General features: G+C 35.5%; 1 protein-coding gene across 1 annotated transcript; it reads right to left on the bottom strand.

Annotated features, from left to right (window-relative positions):
* Nucleotides 1–1,840: 1,840 nt before the first annotated feature.
* Nucleotides 1,841–12,434, bottom strand: LOC107567895 (mucosa-associated lymphoid tissue lymphoma translocation protein 1-like). Its single transcript, XM_016253673.1, has 9 exons — nt 12,218–12,434; nt 11,402–11,605; nt 9,638–9,815; nt 9,419–9,493; nt 9,197–9,324; nt 5,644–5,793; nt 3,798–3,955; nt 2,769–2,885; nt 1,841–2,423 (listed from the first exon to the last, which is right to left on the bottom strand). The coding sequence occupies exons 1-9, from the start codon at nt 12,315–12,317 to the stop codon at nt 2,100–2,102; spliced, it is 1,434 nt and encodes a 477-aa protein (XP_016109159.1). The 5' UTR covers nt 12,318–12,434; the 3' UTR covers nt 1,841–2,099.
* Between the last annotated feature and the right edge of the window lie 5,630 nt (nt 12,435–18,064).

The following is an 18,064-nucleotide window of genomic DNA, read 5'->3' as shown; positions in this document are numbered from 1 at the left end:
ATGAACATCTCCTTTTGTGTTCCACAGAAAAGAAGACAATCATACAGGTTTGTAAATAACGACAGACTTTTTATTTTTGGGTGCACTGTTCCTTTACACCAAAGTATCACCAATGGATGCTCCTAAAACATCTCGAACTCACCCATATGTCCCAAAAAAAGTGAGGTTGCTCTTGCAGAGCTTACAGAGAAGAAATTGCTACGCAAACCTATTTATATAAACACACCAGATGTTAACTACAACATTTACATTCCAGCAGGCTATAGAAGCAGCAGCACTTCAGTGTTGTGTTCTGATAGATGGGAATCCAGCACATCAACAATAGTCATGATGAGAGCAAAACCAGCCCACTCTATCTGAGACCAGACAAAATCTGACCTGCCTTTACAAGCTAAGACTCTTCCACATCAAACGAGCGTTACAGGATTTTCTAAGGAGCTGCTTTTAGGGGGGATGCTGGCTGCTGGCACCTGCTATCAAAACCCACTGCGCACGCTTCTCCCAGCCTGCAACAAAAGCTCTGCTGAAGGCTGTTTTTCGCTGGTGAGACTGACCTGAATGGTGCAGGTATACTCCGTATCATCCAGCAGTCTGACCGTGCACATGAATTCTCGCTCCAGGCTTCTGACGCTGCCACTCATCAGCCGACTCAACATCTTCCCAGAGCACGATCGCTGCTCTGCGTCCGGGACCACAACAAAAAGCTCAAGCAATGTCACATCGACCAAACTCTCCGGTCGCCCAGGTGAAACGAGCTAACCGAAGCCGACGGCATCTTTATCCGATGACATGAACGCTGCAGATGTTCGGCTGAGTGTTTTATTTTCTGTTATCGCGAACAGGTTCCTCCAGAACGCATCCAGCTCCAGCTTAAGTCGCTGTGGTTACGAGCAGACAGTAGCAGCCCGACTGTTGACCATTCACCGCTTGATATTTGAGCAAGGGGGCGGGACCACAGAAGCTGATTGACACTCCTTCTAGCCAATGGTTAAGATCTCCAAATAAGGACGCGTTTGAAACGGACAATGAAAGATTGAGGTGCTGCTGCGTATTTGGAGGTGATTGTTGTCCAGTAAGATGCTGGACAAAGGTAGTAGTAAGGTTATAAGGAATATTCTGTACTCTTCATTTCCTGGAGCAGTATTGTTTTTTCCTTCTTTTTCTTAATTCTAAGTCTTTGGTATCAATAACAACATCAAAGTAGTATCTTACAAAATATTGCATAAGATTTGTCTGGCTAAACGAAAAGATATAAATGAAAATGAAACATTTCTAAATATTTATTCAAGATTCTTTTAAAATTATTTAGAAAATTGTATTGGGAGAAAATTGGTATGTGCAGGATATTTCTTTCTTTTTTTAAATTACATTTAGTCATTTTTAATTTCATAAATTTTAATGAATGAATATAAATTAATTATTTTTTCACATAAATTAAAGCAAACACTGAAAGCGCACTGTGTGACTATATGTTACTGTATTTATCTTTTGTCTGTGTTGTATTGAATAAAAACGATTATCTTTTTGAATAATAACTATATTATCTATAGTTTTTTTCAGCTTCATGCAACATTAATTTTAATTATCTGTAAATGTGATATGGCTTAAATGTATAATACCTGTAAATACGAATTGTTAAAATAAAAATGAATGTATCATCTAATCCAAAACACCTTCTGATTTTCCACATTTTTCATCTTTTGACATCTTTTAACCTTATTATTACCGTATTTATGTAAGTTCTACAAATGCATTAATATTTAATGACTTTAATATCAATACCTTTACATTCCAAGACTGCGTTTTGAATATGAAATTTCATCACACAGGAAAACTCCAGAAGTAGTACTTTATTGGTTATATAAGAATATTACACTTAATTTGATTTACAAATAATTTGTATAAATATTTCTACATTTGCATGAGAACTTCTTCCTTTCATTGCTCTCTCTCTCTCTCTCTTTCTCTCTCACAAACACACACACATTTACTGTATCGCAACTGGTAATTAGTAAGCAAAAAGTAAACAATTAATGTAAGAAAAATCCTTTGTTGCATCAAAACAATGCCTTACTGTGTATTTGTAAAGGGAAGGAACATCACATAGTGAATTCATTAGAGTCATTTTCATCATTCTCCTCTGGTTCATTGCTGCTCGTGGAGGTGGATTTGGCTGAACTCTGTAATCGGTTCTCAGCCTTGCGTGTGAAGGGCTGACCAGGTCGAGGATGGTTCTGATGATGAGGATATCTTATATTGGACATGTGGTCCACAGTATGGACACGACTGTCCACTGGTCTCATCTGATTCAGCTTGCAGGAGGCAATGAGAGGCCTGCCTATGTCCAGCTCTTTGCTCTCAGTGAGACGTTCTTTAGTTTGTGTGTGGGTGTAGTGCAGTGTCACTTTGATCACCAGAGATCCCTAGGAAGTATGAATAAACTGCAATTATTTACTGTCTTTAAACAGTATTTTTGACTTTCAGATATAGTGCATTATTCTACATCAGTGGTTCAGTGGTATATATTATAAGAAAAAATATAATAATATAATATAATATAATTAATATAATATAATATATATTTTTTTCTTTCATAGCCCCTTTAATTTTTAGTTAGTTGAATTTTATCATTTGCATATTACATGCTCGCCAAACCAGTGACCAGTTGACAATCAAGTGTTTTAAATAGAACGTGTATCATCATCAATGTTTTAAAATTTAAGATCTATACCTCTGTTTTTCATTTCAAAGACAAAAAGTCCTGGTACCTGGAGTCTTTGAAGGCAACATAACCTGAGGGTGCAGTCAGGAGTTTCACCGCTCTTCACAAGCAGACTGTCCATTTCTTCTGATCGACCAGAACCTGAGAAAATGTCCTGCATTTGCTAAAAACAAAAACATATCACCACTTAAACTGATATCAAACATACAGGTAAAGTGAATGTCGAACTGTATATATACCTGTTTTTATACAGTCTATGATATATACCCAATGACGTATAACACATTTTCACCCCTGGAGGTCAGTAGACCTACAGTTTTGTTATCCTCCTACTTCTTTCTGCTGAACTTTTTAAACTTCACATTTGCAGTATAGCAATATTTTTTTTATGTTAAATCATTACTGTTTAAACTATTGTGAAAATAAAAATGCAACTAATTACATAACATATCAGAGGAACAATTTACTAAAATCTAAATATCTATTTAAAACAAATATATTTGAGCTTTTGGGTGCATTGCTTGTGTATAAGTATATATAAATGTACTAAAATTACTATATTTCAGTACTAAAATTACTAAAAAGATTAAAAATTTTTTTAAAGAATATAACGAAACAAAAACAATTTTAAAAAATGACAAAAAGCACATAAAATTATTGAAAACTGAAAACATTCATATTAAAAATTTATAAATATTATAATATTATATAAATAATCCTGAATTAACACTGGCTATGAGTTGTGCTACCAAAATCTGTTACAGCTCAATACAGTTGGTGAGCAATGCTTGATACAAAATATAAGACCTATTTTGTCTAGAACAGACTCACGAAGGGAGTGAAAATTGTTTAGTTTTATTATTTCCTTTAATGTTCAATGCCACTGCATGAACCTCCTCCATATTACATACATAAGTTTGGAAAAATGTAAGAAGCACATTCAAGTACAAAACACTATGAAACACAACCCTCTTTCCTTTTCTGGGCCCTCCCGTCCTGACTCTCATATCCACCTTGTGTATCCGTGTGTATGTGTTTATCACAGCAAAAGAGGACATGAAAAGCTGTGACTTACTGGTTCACTCTCAAGAATCAGAGTGCAGTCCTGGGCCTTAGCACTTGTGTTCCTCACTGTACCAAACACAACCAGGACATTGGAGAACAGGGCAGAGAAACTCAGCTCCACCTTAACAGCACAATATGGAAAATCCAGAGACCTTCGGCCAGGAAGAACTGAGAAAAACATGAGCAAACACATAAATAAAGGAGCACTCCACTATTTGTGAAAATAAGCTCATTTTCCAACTCCCCTAGAGTTAAACAGTTGAGTTTGACCGTTTTCGAATGCATTCAGCCGATCTCCGGGTCTGGCGTAGCACTTTTAGCTGTAGCTTAGCATAGATCATTGAATCTGATTAGACCGTTAGCATCTCGCTCAAAAATGACCAAAGAGTTTCTATATTTTTTCTATTTAAAACTTGACTCTTCTGTAGTTACATCGTGTACTAAGACTGACAGAAAATGAAAAGTTGCGATTTTCTAGGCCGATATGGCTAGGAACTATACTCTCATTCCGGCATAATAACCAAGGAACTTTGCTGCCGTACCATGAGTGCAGCAGGCGCAATGATATTACGCAGTGCCTGAAAATAGACTAACCACCTGCTTGCACAGGGAGCGTGCAAAGGTTTTTTTTTACCGAAAACAGTAAAACTCAACTGTTTAATTCTAGGGTAGTTGGAACATGAGCTTATTTTCAAAAATAGTGGAGTGTTCCTTTAATGGGGAAAAAAGGAAACACACATAACAGAAACCATAAAGTATTAGATTCTGATAAGTGTGATGAGTATAACTATTATATTTGTTACTGATGTTGCGAAAAAGTAAGATAACGGCTGCATTCATCAAAGAAACCTACAAGCTGGTACATGCAAGCATGTTTAAAGGCGTCAGAATACATGGTTTGCTCAAATCAACAAAATGAAGCTGTCACAGTCTAAAGTGAATAATGGAATCCGTTTGAATCAGATCACTGGTGACAATTTGGCTCTTTTTGGGAGGAAATCCATTTCCTTTTAAAGAAGACACATGGTTTATGAATGATCCTTCAGCGGTGCTCTTACCATGAGTCATGAGTCAAAACTGGTTATGCACTATTTTTTTGGTACAAGAGACCTTTACTCACGAAACTTTAAAATAGAAAACACTTCTTCTTGCTGTTTACTGTATTCAAATGATTGCAGCCCTGAGTCCTGTATAAGAGCATAAGATACTTTTTCCAGAAACATGTTAATTATTCCAAATATTTACCGGTAGTGTAAGTAGAATACAGGTGAAAAAAATACAGATATAAGATAAGATATAAGGTATACAGTTAACCCCATTAATGAAGGTATTTTTGTTTGTTTGTGTGTTTGTTTACATAGGATGCATTTGAGAAAGGAACCTCTGATGACGTAATATGTGACCCTGGAGCACAAAACCAGTCATAAGTAGCACAGGTATATTTGTAGCAATAGCCAAAAATGCACTGCATGGGTCAAAATACCAGATTTTTTCTTTTATGCCAAAAATCATTAGGATATTAAGTAAAGATCATGTTCCATGAAGATATTTATTAAATTTCCTATCGTAAATATATCAAAACTTCATTTTTGATTAGTAATATGCATTGCTAAGAACTTCATTTGGACAACATTAAAGGCGATTTTCTCAATATTTAGATTTTTTTTTGCACCCTCAGATTCCAGATTTTCAAATAGTTGTATCTCAGACAAATGTTGTCCTATCCTAACAAACCATTCATCTTATTTATTCAGATTTCAGATGATGCATAAAACTCAATTTCAGAAAAATTGACCCTTACGACTGGTTTTGTGGTCCAGGTCACATATAAAGTTGGTTAAGGAATATGTAAATACCATTAGCCTGTTTCCAACAAGCATCCCGCTGGCGAAGCTCCATGGTGTGTCCAGATGTTTGCACAGGATCGGTCAAAGCCCGTGGCTCTGTCAGAGTGTGTCTGATCTCTACTACCTGCCTGCCACGCACCAGTGGGTCCTTACCCAGATCTAAAGGAGAACGACAGGGTTCATTACAAACAAACTATTACGAAATACATTAAATATGTTCTCTACACACTATGGTATTACTGTTCTGTTGAAACGTGATTGGTGTTCATCGTGATGATCAGACACTGAAACATGACTCAGCAAGTTGTCCATATAATTGGGAAGTTCAAAACCTTTGAGGAACATGCTATAAGGTCCCTTCCCTAATTGCAAAAGAAAGTAAAATAGCAATTCACACATATTAAGTTCTGCTCTCAAATAAGAAAAACAGACTTGAGACGTGCTGCTTTTTTAGTGCAGAAACATTGCAAAAAAATTACAGGATTTTACAATTGTAATATATATTTTATTGCGAAAGCAATGCAAGTTGGGTCATTTTCTGTAGTAGCACAACAGAACACTGAAAAAAATAAAAATGTATTTCATTGTGATAAAGTGTAAATAAATGTTTCCTCTAAATTCACCATATATTCACTTCCAGTACAAGTTGTACAATTTATGGCTAAATTAATTATATTTATTATATAACATTATTAGATAATAGTGAATTAAATTGAACAAAAGTGACCATAACATGTATATACCATATACATGTATAATGCTGCAAAATATTTGCTTCAAGTAAATGCTCTTCTTTAAACTGTCTATTCATCAAAAAATCATGAAAAAAATTGTATTACAGTTTTCACACAAAAATATTATTAAAATATTAAATATTAAAATATTATTCAACATTGATAATAATAAGAAATGCTTCTTGAGCACCAGATTAGCATATTAGAATGATTTCTGAAGGATCATGTGACACTGAAGACTGGCGTAACCGATGCTGGAATGAATAAACAGGAATAAAGTAAAAAAATTTTGGTAATTATATAACACAATATTACTGTTTTTACTTTATTCTTGGCCAAATAAATGCAGCCTTGGTGAATATGAGAAACATTTTTTAAAAATTACTGACTCCAAACTGGAATAATAGTGTAAATACAGTACATTTACTAATAATTTGAACAACTTGTTCCAAAATTAAATTGCTAGCCAGAAATACAGAATAAATCCACACTAAAAGGATTTACAGCATAGTGTTGAGTTGTGAGTTGTGCTTCACCAGTAACCAGTGTTGAAGCATTGATTTATGATCAAAGACAGTTGAGACAGGAAGGAGCATAGTGCTTGTGGGCATGACAAACACAGTGATAACGGCAGTGGGACAGGGTGCAGACTGAGCAACAAGCATACGAGATAGGAGAAGGAGGGGTGTAAGTGGGGCACCCTGCAGACATCCCTAGGTTAAGCACTCTCAAATTTCCCCACCTGAGCACAGCAGCCAGAGAATGAGGTCACATGCTTTGGCAGCTACAATATAAAAAGCCAAGTGCTGTTACCAAAGAGACCAATCAAACAACCAAATAAGCTCTCTGCAGGGAGAGGGGGGATTTGCTCAACCATTAAAACACAAATAAACATTCACATCATGCCGTGGAGGATACAGAAAACCAATGTCTGGCATACAGTGGATGTCAACCAGTTGTTGCGTTCACAAGTACTCCAAGTAGAAATCCGCTAATGATCAAAAGCTCTGAAAGACACTGTGACCTTGTTCACTACATGTGTGAATTATGATGTAATATGACAATATCTTGTTATTACTGTGCTTGCAAGGCAGCACTGTTCTGAAATTGCTCAAATGTACTGGTTAGGCTTTGATATGAACATCTAATATTGACTTTGGAGACATTTCAACTGTGCACGATCAGCTCTCACATATACTTAATTAAATAATCACCTTTAAAGGTGCACCAAGCGATTTTTGAAAAACACTTTTGACCACAGCTTCGGACGGAGTCCCAAAACACACTTGTAGCCAATCAGCAGTAAGGGGGCGTGTCTTGTAATGACAGAGAGACGAGAGCACTTAGTTTGAGTGCACAGGACGGATATTAGCAGATCGACTATAGAAAGAGAGAGATGGCAGATAAAAAAAGAGGAAAATATCAGAGAAACAAAACATTAAAAAGAAGGGTTATGATCAGGCAAGAGGTAGGACCCGCTTTCCAGCGGTGGAGAGAACTCAAGGAGCGGGAAGGGCTCGAATCGGACGCCGAGGTTGCATTGTTTCTTCTTGATAGGTGAATGACGTAGGTGAATAACGTTGATTTTACTTAGTTTCACACAACTTATCTGTGTTGGCTTTTGTTTGAATATGCTTGTGTGCCATGTCTTCTTCACTTCACTTCACAAAAATCGCTTAGTGCATCTTTAATAATCACATTAGTCTGTACTGTGATTCCTGTTTTAGGGCCCTGTGAAATCTGTCTTTATTTTTCCCAAATTCCGTAATTTATGTTTAAACTTTTCTCAATTCTGTTTTAATGGTTTATTAAATTGTAAAATTCAAAAAGGGCGTCTAATAAAACTTTACATTTAACTGTTTATTCAAATTTTAACAATAATAGTTTATATTATTAACTATTATTAATAGCTTGTATTAGCTATTATAGCTAATAGCTGTTTATTATTAAATATGGGGTTAATCAAATAAATGCATACAACTAATCTTTTAAAATATAAATCAAATTCATTTTGAACAATCAGCAAATAAAGTGCTGCACAACAGAGGTTTGCAGTTAAAAAAAACTGTGACATTTCTTAAAAAGTAATGTTTTAATAAATTATATTATTGAATTTTTTTATTTCTTTGAAAAGTACATTCTACCAATTTTAGTTTTTTAACCAAAAGTTTTATCAAATGAAATTGTAAAATGCTCATGAAGTAAACTTTTAGAGCAGCTCTGGAGATGAAATTCATGTGTTCATGTCCAGAAGTAGTGAGACAATAGACTAAAAACATGCGCGCTTGAGTATAGCAGACAAAACTGCACCACGTTTTGCAGTTTAATATTAATATAATTTAAGTGGACAGCTCATCCAAATTTTGCCAAATTCTGTAACGTTATACAGTAAATTTCATTGTTATGACTGGATTCTGTGATTACATCCACATTTTCCACATCACAGAAGTCCTACTATTTTTGTCCCCAAATTTAAGACCTTTGAAAATGAGAGTTGCTATGAAATTTTGTGGGCAAAAAGGCCATTGTCTATTGTCAACATTGTAGCAGTGTATAAATAAAAGCTCACACAGAAGTCACTTTCAAACTAAGCAACTTTCTCTTGATAAACACAGCGAATCTCTGAGACCAGCTTGAACCCATTGCAAAATCTGCAAGGGGAAATCTTTCGCCTTCAAGTGAAATTCACAATCGCATGAATTCCGTTTGAAATGACAGTATTTCGCCCATGAAAATGTGACCGCACGGCACCTTCAGAAGGAAGCTGTAGGCAGTATAGGTAGTGAGACTAAGTTTTGGAACAGAAGAGCATTGGTAGCAGCACTTACCCTCAGAGACCTGCTCCAAGACATGGGTCACCCTTTCTGGCTTTAAGACATGTTTGTTCAGATACTTGGTGAAGATCCCTGTGCTCTTGCCACCATCCTGGACCTCGAAAGCCTCTGCATCTTCACTCCTGTGGGAGCAAACGTCATGATAATACAAAAAGAACACAATCACTGTTGTTTAAGAAGTTTTGTGGGAGGCTTAGAACAATTGTCAGTACTTACGTGGCGTATCCATATACAGTGTTGCCCAGAGGAGCCAAAGGCTTAATTTCAGAGGAAGGACCTTTTTGTTTGTACCTGGAGGATATAAAATAGCAAAAACATTGAACAGTGTAGCAGCATGTAACATTTCTGAAACAATTTCAAGAATCTGGAATTCTAAATAGACATTTTTTAACAAACAATAAGTTACACAAGATCATCATGTTCCTGCAGGCCTACCATTTCCTACAGGTATCCAGGAGAATGACATTGAGCTGGGCTTTTCTCTCCTGCATACTCTGCATCACTCTCTGTACACACACACAGTTTTCCGTACGGTAGGGTCGTGGAGCGTCAATGGCTACCAGGTAATTTCTGCCAGAGTGCTCGTAGCCATGGCCAGCGTAGTAAAAAACAGCTGAAATTGGGAAAAGAGAAGATGTGTTTAATAATAGTCCACAATATTCAATATGTTTCTGTTTTAGGTCTCTGGTTAAGTACCTTTTATATACAACATTGCCTTTTTTAAATATTGAATGTAAATTAATTACAGAGAAATCAACAAATACTTTGATTGTTAAATTAAGTTCAAAAAAGTTTACAGGAAGCGAGATTCAAATCTTGGGAAACACAGAAAACTGGTGTTGTAACTGTCAAATCTTTCACTACTTTCAAGGGGTAGTGCACTAAAAAAAGGAAAATTCTGTCATCATCTACTCACCCCATAACGTTCCAAAACCCGTATGACATTCTTTCTTTCAAAGGAACACAAAAGAAGAATTTTTAAGAATATCTGAACCATAAAAGCATCAAAGTAGTTCATTCGACTCATGCACTAGCTTCCAAAACCAGTGACTGCTTCCAGAACCAGTTGATCTGGTCGCATTGGACTCAGAGTTTATCAGTGAACAACAACTTAAAATGTCAGCTTGTTTACAACACAAAGCAATTGTATGCCATTATAAGATAGTTTTACAGTGCTTTTGTGTCCTTCTTGAAGCTTGAACTGGCCAAAAATGTACAATTTGTGCTCCACAGAAGGAAGAAAAGAGACATTTGCTAAGTTTGGCAAGATGTTAGGGTGAACAAATGATGACAGAAACTTACTTTTTTGGTAAAACATGAAAACTACACAATGTTTCATATTTTGATGATGCTGTGACTGACTATTGCTATGACATCAGCTAAATGTAACCCATACTGACAACAGTACAGAGGCAATCAATGTAATGACTAAACACTTTCCATTTTTCACTTTCTATTGAATACACTGTGTGCCAAATTATTTTCATTATGAGGCAGTTTACAATACAAGTTTAAAAAAGGAAAGTCCAATGTGGGCTAAGCAACCAGTATAAATCTGTTGGTTAGAAGCATTATAGGTTTCTGGAGATAAAAGCAGCAAGGCTACTGCCCACACATCTCTTATCAGCCAATCAACAGACTACAGCATCTCAATGTTACTCTGAAAAAAGCCCTTTGGTTGAAAGTGCTGTGGTTTTTTGACCCATGACATGCACTGATACTGTATCACCGGAACAAACAAAGCCTTTTTTCCACTCAGATGGAACTTCCTCTGACTCGTCACTGAGAAGCTCCAGTCATGTTTATTGAGCAACACTAAAATTCTTTTTTTTCAGGAGAATTTCAAATGGACTGTGTAGTGTCCAGCACTGGAAAAAACATCCATCACAACACTTTCCAGCACAAAACATACACTATGGAGACACAATGGATAGCACTGATAGCCACAACTTCAAACTGAGAAATCCGGATCATTTCAAATGAGCATGTTATTGCACATTGCAATTTATTTATTCCTGCACATAATTTACTGACTCTTTTTTGCAGTCAGGAACCTGAAACTTTACCCTCAAACAAGCCATTGCCATCAGTGCAAAGTCTACATCCTGTGAGAGAATTAACTGTAGTTAAAGCAGTCCTGTGAAACACACCAGGCATATCCTACCGGCTCCTCCAGCAAGCCCACAACATGTGACTCACCATACACTCCACGATCCAGGAGCTGCAAGAACTTGTCAATGGCAGCCTGCATTTCCGGAAGGGTGAGATCAAGCAGAGAGACCACTCTGAAGCCTAGCTGTTGCAGAAGATTGGCCAGCTCATGAACATCCATGATGGGGGCCATCAGACCAGGATGGTGATTGTAGTTCAGGTTCCCAATCAATAATGCCACTTTGTCGGTTGCTAAGGGAAAGAATGTTTTCCTTCATTAAATTTGTTTATAAAGGTTTTTGTTTTTTTTATCGTATTATATTTGATTTTATTATAATTTTAAAATATACACGTTATATTGATTGCATGGGTAATTTACAAACAGACTTTGTAAAGAAACAAATAAAGTGTTATTTTTATGCAGAATTTTAAATGCACTGTTAATATTTTTTTAATAATGTTTTTTTTATTTTTATAATTTCATTTAATTACTGGGTATTACAAGTAATTTACAAACAAAGTAAAAAAAAAAAAAGGAAATATTTTATACATATGTCTTCTATAAGGCGTCCTGCATGAGCTCTGAATGCAGTTCAATGGAGGATTTGACTTTCTAAGATTTCTTCTATTTCAGCTAACTTTCAAACTTTTAATAATTTCCATAACTGTGGCCGGCCTCCAATTCATTATTTGAAAACTCCCTGATATTTCAAGCTTTTTCCACAACTGTGACAATCCTACATGAATGAGAGTGATTGTTTTCTAGGGGAAATATTCAAGGTGGGAGTATTGTGAAACACAGGTAGGTACTAAGTCTACTTTTAACCTGACATGAGCTGAAAAAAGCTTTTGTCTGTGACCTACCCATAAGCGTGGGTGTTGGTTGTTGATCTGGAGGCGCTGTGGGGGAACCAGAGGAAAAATGTTTTGGTGAAAGTTGAAAGAGAATGAGAAATGTTAGCATGCTGCTGCATGCTACCCACAAAGCCTATAGCTCGTGTTCTTCCACTAGATTCACTATGGAAAAAAATTCTCAGAACGTTAACATTATTTGCGTTCCACAATGTGACAAGTAAAAAGGGAAGTTTTCATTGAGCTGGTTTCAGTCTAACTTTAGTTTTACTCTCATGTATTTAAGGATCTGTTTAGACCCAAAATACAAGTTCAGTTCCTGATTGTTCTTAACTCCTACAAATTGTGGAAAGTACCAGTAATTTGAAACTAGACTGGGACTACACTGAGCACAAAGAATTCATGGCCCAGAGCAAAAGACTGGATAGTTTCCTTTACTAATTTTTTCATCAAATTGCTTTTCATCACAAAGCAAGTTGCTAAGGAGATCTAATGTGCAAGTTAAATTGAATCATGATGGCAAACAAAGTGAGAAGGGATTGTCAAATTTAATACAAGATCCATTGGTGAGCAAGTAATGTAATGCTAAATTTCTCCAAATCTGTTCCGATGAAGAAACAAACTCATCTACATCTTGGATGGCCCGGGGGTAATTTTTTAGCAAATTTTCATTTAAGAGTGAACTATTTCTTTAACTATTTTAAAATAGTAAAGTAATATTAAGATTAAAAAAGATTACCAATTTGCAAAAAATATATTTTAATGTTTAAATAAACATGAAAATTAAAATAAATGATGTGGCAGAGATGCTAATTAAGATCAACAATTCCAGAAAAAAATAAACATATTCTGTATGAATGACCATCGTGTAAACATAAAACCATGTGATCGGAGAAACGACAAACAACAAGCGCTACTCTAGCGCTACGTTTGTGCAGTGGCACAAAACTCGCGTTTGAATCGTCAGTGGCAAATTCTTTTAATATGAAAATGTACTTACAGGCTGTGAGTCAGAAGCTGTCCTTGCAAAAGTTGGAACTGCCCCACTTTATAGAAACAGACTTTGTGCACAGACGCATTGTAGTCTATTCTCCCAGGATCAGGAAACAGTCCTCCATAAAATGCGCTGCACACATCTGAATATTTGGGTTGAACTGTTCTGGAACAGTGTTGTAAATACAACTTAACCACTGATTTCTAGTTGTGTCCTCTTTTGGAAGGCCAAACCAAGTATTTTTGCTTTCACACTGAAACACACAGCGTCTCCACGACATGGCGGTGGCGGCAGCAACAATACTACAGCGAGAATCAAAGTTACGCCTTCTTTCTTTGCGTGAACATTTGGGCGGCGTTATGCAAATCTTCCCACACAGTGACGTAGACATGTGGGGGCGTGTTAGAACGAGGCATTTAAGGAGGGTGTGGACGAGTCTTAACTTTTATAAAGAATATCTCTTTGGGTTTGAGACTTGAATCTTTTGCAACTTTAGGGATCTTATCTATGCACGAACAGCTTGTAACTAGGGATGCACCGATATGAAAATTTTGGCCGATACCGATAACCGATTATTCTTTATTTTTGAAAGCCGATAACCGATATGTTGGCCGATAAATCTATATCCAAATTGTTATATACTTTTTGAGAGCCTGATTACAAAAAAGGTCTCATCATTAAAAGCCACATCCCAAACACTTCAACATAAGCAGCCTAGTTTGAACGGTGTACGTTTTAAAAATATGTTTACTCTCCCATTACCAAATTTAGTCATAAAAAAGTCTTACAAATAAATAAAATAATGCATAAATAATGCAAACAAGTCACTGGACATCATTACACGTGTAAAGAATCAAAATGAATGCGCCATAGATCAATAAAACGGAATAGCCTCTGCACGGACAATAATTAAATGATTTTAATTACTAAACCATATTGTTGATGAAAATAATAAGAGAAAAATACAAGTGGTTGTTGTTATTAATAATATATCAATGATTTTGAAAAAGTAACAAATTAATACCACTGTTTTAAATAGCAGCCATTGAGCTGCAGCTCAAGCTGAAGCTGAAGAGCTGAATGAACACGGTAAACTGAAGCGTTTTGCTGGCAGCTTATTTAACTCAAGGAAATGCATCCTGAGATTAATATTAATACAACATAAACATAATATTACAACTTATATATGTACAAAATGACGCAGTTATTGCATGCTATAGTCAGAATGTGTGATCCTGTTGTGGATGCGCTCTTCCCATAACAACGCGCTGAAACACAGCAACTAAACCCAAAGAATGCACAACGTTTTATTATAATAATGTTCTCATTAGAATGTTATATACACGACATTCCCAATCATAGTTATTAATGTTGTGCACTGCTGTTTGAGCTGCGTGTGCTGAGCTAAAGATGATCACCGGTAAACTGAAGCGCTCTTTTAACTTAACCAAACGCATTCTATGAGATAAATCAGATATACATCAAATAAACACAATATTACAATGTACAATTGCACAAAAGGCTGCAAACGAACAGCGCGCATCTGAAGTGTCTCTGAAGGAAATAATGCATTATTTATCGGCTTTAAGATATCGGCCAAATTTTCTTATCAGGCCGATACCGATAACAGAAAAAATGAGCCGATATGGGCCGATACCAATATGGTGGCCGATATATCGTGCATCCCTACTTGTAACACACCAAAGAGAAAGGAAAACATGAAATCGCATCATATGACCCCTTTAATAAAAACTGAGTTATCTGTTTTTGCAAATAAACTCTTCATATATAGAAGTAGACATTTCTAAAGGGGAAAAAACGCATAAGGATAGGTATATTATACCAGTTCTCATGACTGTCGGCGCTACTCTTAAGTGTGTAAGGGCCTAAACCGCAATAGGGCTGCACTGTTAAGGTAGTCAGTCATTTCAGAATTTTACCACCTGTGTAAAAAGAAAACAGAAGTATGAATAGTGGCATAACATAACAAAAAAAGTGGCATTCAGAATCAAAACAAAGATACTTGGAGAAAAGTTAAGCAATCCAGAGTTTGGAACAGTTAGCACAGATAGTGTCCAATGATTAATTATTAAAAGAAGCAAATCTATCATGATTTCAACAGTGTTTGTACAGTCATTTCATGCCAAAGTAGTACTCAAGAGAAAAGTGACAGCAAATTTGAAATGACTGGGTTCATAATATCTTGTTTATCCTAAAATAAAAATGTACCCATTTTTACAACTCTTTGCAGGGAAATGAGAAGTCTCTTTCATAGGTTTATTTAAATATTCCTATTTGTGACCCTGGACCACAAAACCAGTCTTAAGTGTCAATTTTTCAAAATTGAGATTTATACATCATCTGAAAGTTGAATAAATAAGCTTTCCATTGATGTATGGTTTGTTAGGATAGGACATTTGGTCGAGATACAACTATTTGAAAATCTGGAATCTGAGAGTGCAAAAAAAATCAAAATATTGAGAAAATCGCCTTTAAAGTCGTCCAAATGAAGTCCTTAGCAATGCATGTTACTAATCAAAAATTAAGTTTTGATATATTTACGGTAGGAAATTTACAAAATATCTTCATGGAACATGATCTTTACTTAATATCCTAATGATTTTTGGCATTAAAAAAATTCTATAATTTTGACCCATACAATGTATTTTTGGCTATTGCTACAAATATATCCCAGCGACTTAAGACTGGTTTTGTGCTCCAGGGTCACATTTATGCTTTAATTGTCATTTCAGATTTCTCAGTCTGAGGACTTAAAAATACCATTCTTTAAAATGTCACACCACTTCAATACAATAAAATACCATAATGCATTAGCAGTTATATCAGCTTATGAATTTTACGGATTATAAAGCAATTCTCCAATATGTAAAATATAAGGAATGAACCATTTAGCCTAAGAAAAAATTACAGTTCTAAAAACAAATGACTTTTTGACCTTTTGTGAAAACATGATCCCATTATTTGGCAAACAGATACCGTAATTAATAATTGTATAAACTGTAACACTTAAAACTATTTGGACCAAGTTATATTTTTATAACTATGTAAGCACAAGTTTAAACGTTTTTGTCTGAATGTACGTCAGTGTGGTTTTATGGCGTTCACTTGTTTACACAGCAGCTACAGAAAAAAAATATATGATATGGAAATTTTTGTTTGGAGGAAAGAATTTACAAAATTACTCTAATTTAATATGAGTTAGAATTTTTGGCTCAAACCCTTACAGTCACTTTTTAACAGTCTAAACAGTTGCTTTTTAACAACTTCCTTGTGTGTTAACCAGTCCCGGTTTGTGGCGTCGTTCGCTTGCAGTATACAGTAGATGTAGAGGGGTGTTACACTCACCTGTCCTAGTGCTCATTGCTGTATGCTGTGAATGCCGGCTGACTGCGACTTATATCACACTCACTTCCTAAAACCCGTCATGCAGACATACACAGAGCCTCAAGCTGTATCGACGTCTGGATATTCAACATGCTGCGATAGAGTTTGGCTGAAAAATGAATGGTTTCCCGTAATAATGACAGACTGGCCCTCCCACTACCGCTGTGCTCAGTGTAGATGCGCCCTCGACATCTGCACACTGCAGCAGGTACAGTAGACTGAAAATATTTTTAATATTTTACAGGTTAATGACAGGCTGACGTCATATTGAAAGCAACTAACAATCCTGAGCTGGAAAGATGATTGATTATTGGTAGGTAGCCTATATGAGTTTACTAGAAATAGCATAACCAGTTTATATTAAATAATATTTCTATTTTAGGTAAATGTTATATTCATAAATGTATATAATTTTTATTATAATATATATATATATACTGTATATATATATAATTTTTCAAAGTTTCAAATTTGTTTTTCAAAAAGAATGTATAATATTCGGTATTTATTTATTTATTTTATTTCTCGTCTCCGTGCTCTCAGCACTTTTGCTTTTAAAAGTGATATAAAAATACAAATGCCATATAAATGGTTTGCAATGCAATCTTATTAAATAATATTATAATAATAAAAATTATTATTATTATTATTTATACTACTTCTAATTTGGCATCCAACTCAAGACAATTCAAGTCGATTCCCAAGTAATTTTTTTGTAAATTAAGTGTGACTTGAGACTGAATGGCACACTATTTATTTGTTTGCTTGTTTGTTTGTTTGTCTGTTTCTTGTTTGTTTGCAGTTCTGCTCTGTTCTTTGGATCCCCTTTTAGTTTTTGTATTGCCTTAGTGTCAGCAATGAAAAAAAATTATGATATAGTTGATTATTGTGATGCAATATACTGGCTTTACCCTTTATAACATCACAGATACACTTACAATTGTAAAAGATTTGCTTTATATTCTGTTTCTATGTGTTCTCAGCACTTTATCATTGCATTTAAAATCGTATTCTGCAATTCTTAAATCTTATTAAACGATAATAATTCTATATTAATTTTTTATTTAATGACTTGCTACTTACGTGTGACTTGAGTCCGAGTGTTACACTTAAGTTTACATCTCTGTTATTTTTATTTGTAAGCATGTGTTTCATCTCTTGTTTGAAAGATGCACGGTATGTTTGTGAGAGTGGTTGCTTGACAGCATGTAATCAGAGCCCTTTTATGATTGGAAAATGATGCAATGACACATGACCGGTGAGAAAGGTTGTTGATTGTTATGGGGAGGGTGTACAGACAGAGTGACATAGAGGGGGCTGTTCTAATTAAACCTGGGCCATGCTTTGAGCTTGTCCGGAGAGCTGTCATCAAAGGGCCACTTGCATCAGATCACTTTCTCCATACCACGTACTAGATGCATTTGGCTAAATTTCTACACACAGTGGACCATTTCTATGTG

The sequence above is a fragment of the Sinocyclocheilus grahami genome, unplaced genomic scaffold (assembly GCF_001515645.1).
Source record: "Sinocyclocheilus grahami isolate Dianchi unplaced genomic scaffold, SAMN03320097.WGS_v1.1 scaffold1194.1, whole genome shotgun sequence".
Taxonomy (NCBI): domain Eukaryota; kingdom Metazoa; phylum Chordata; class Actinopteri; order Cypriniformes; family Cyprinidae; genus Sinocyclocheilus; species Sinocyclocheilus grahami.
The sequence above is the reverse complement of the archived record's forward strand: the minus strand, read 5'-3'. Positions and strand labels throughout refer to the sequence as shown.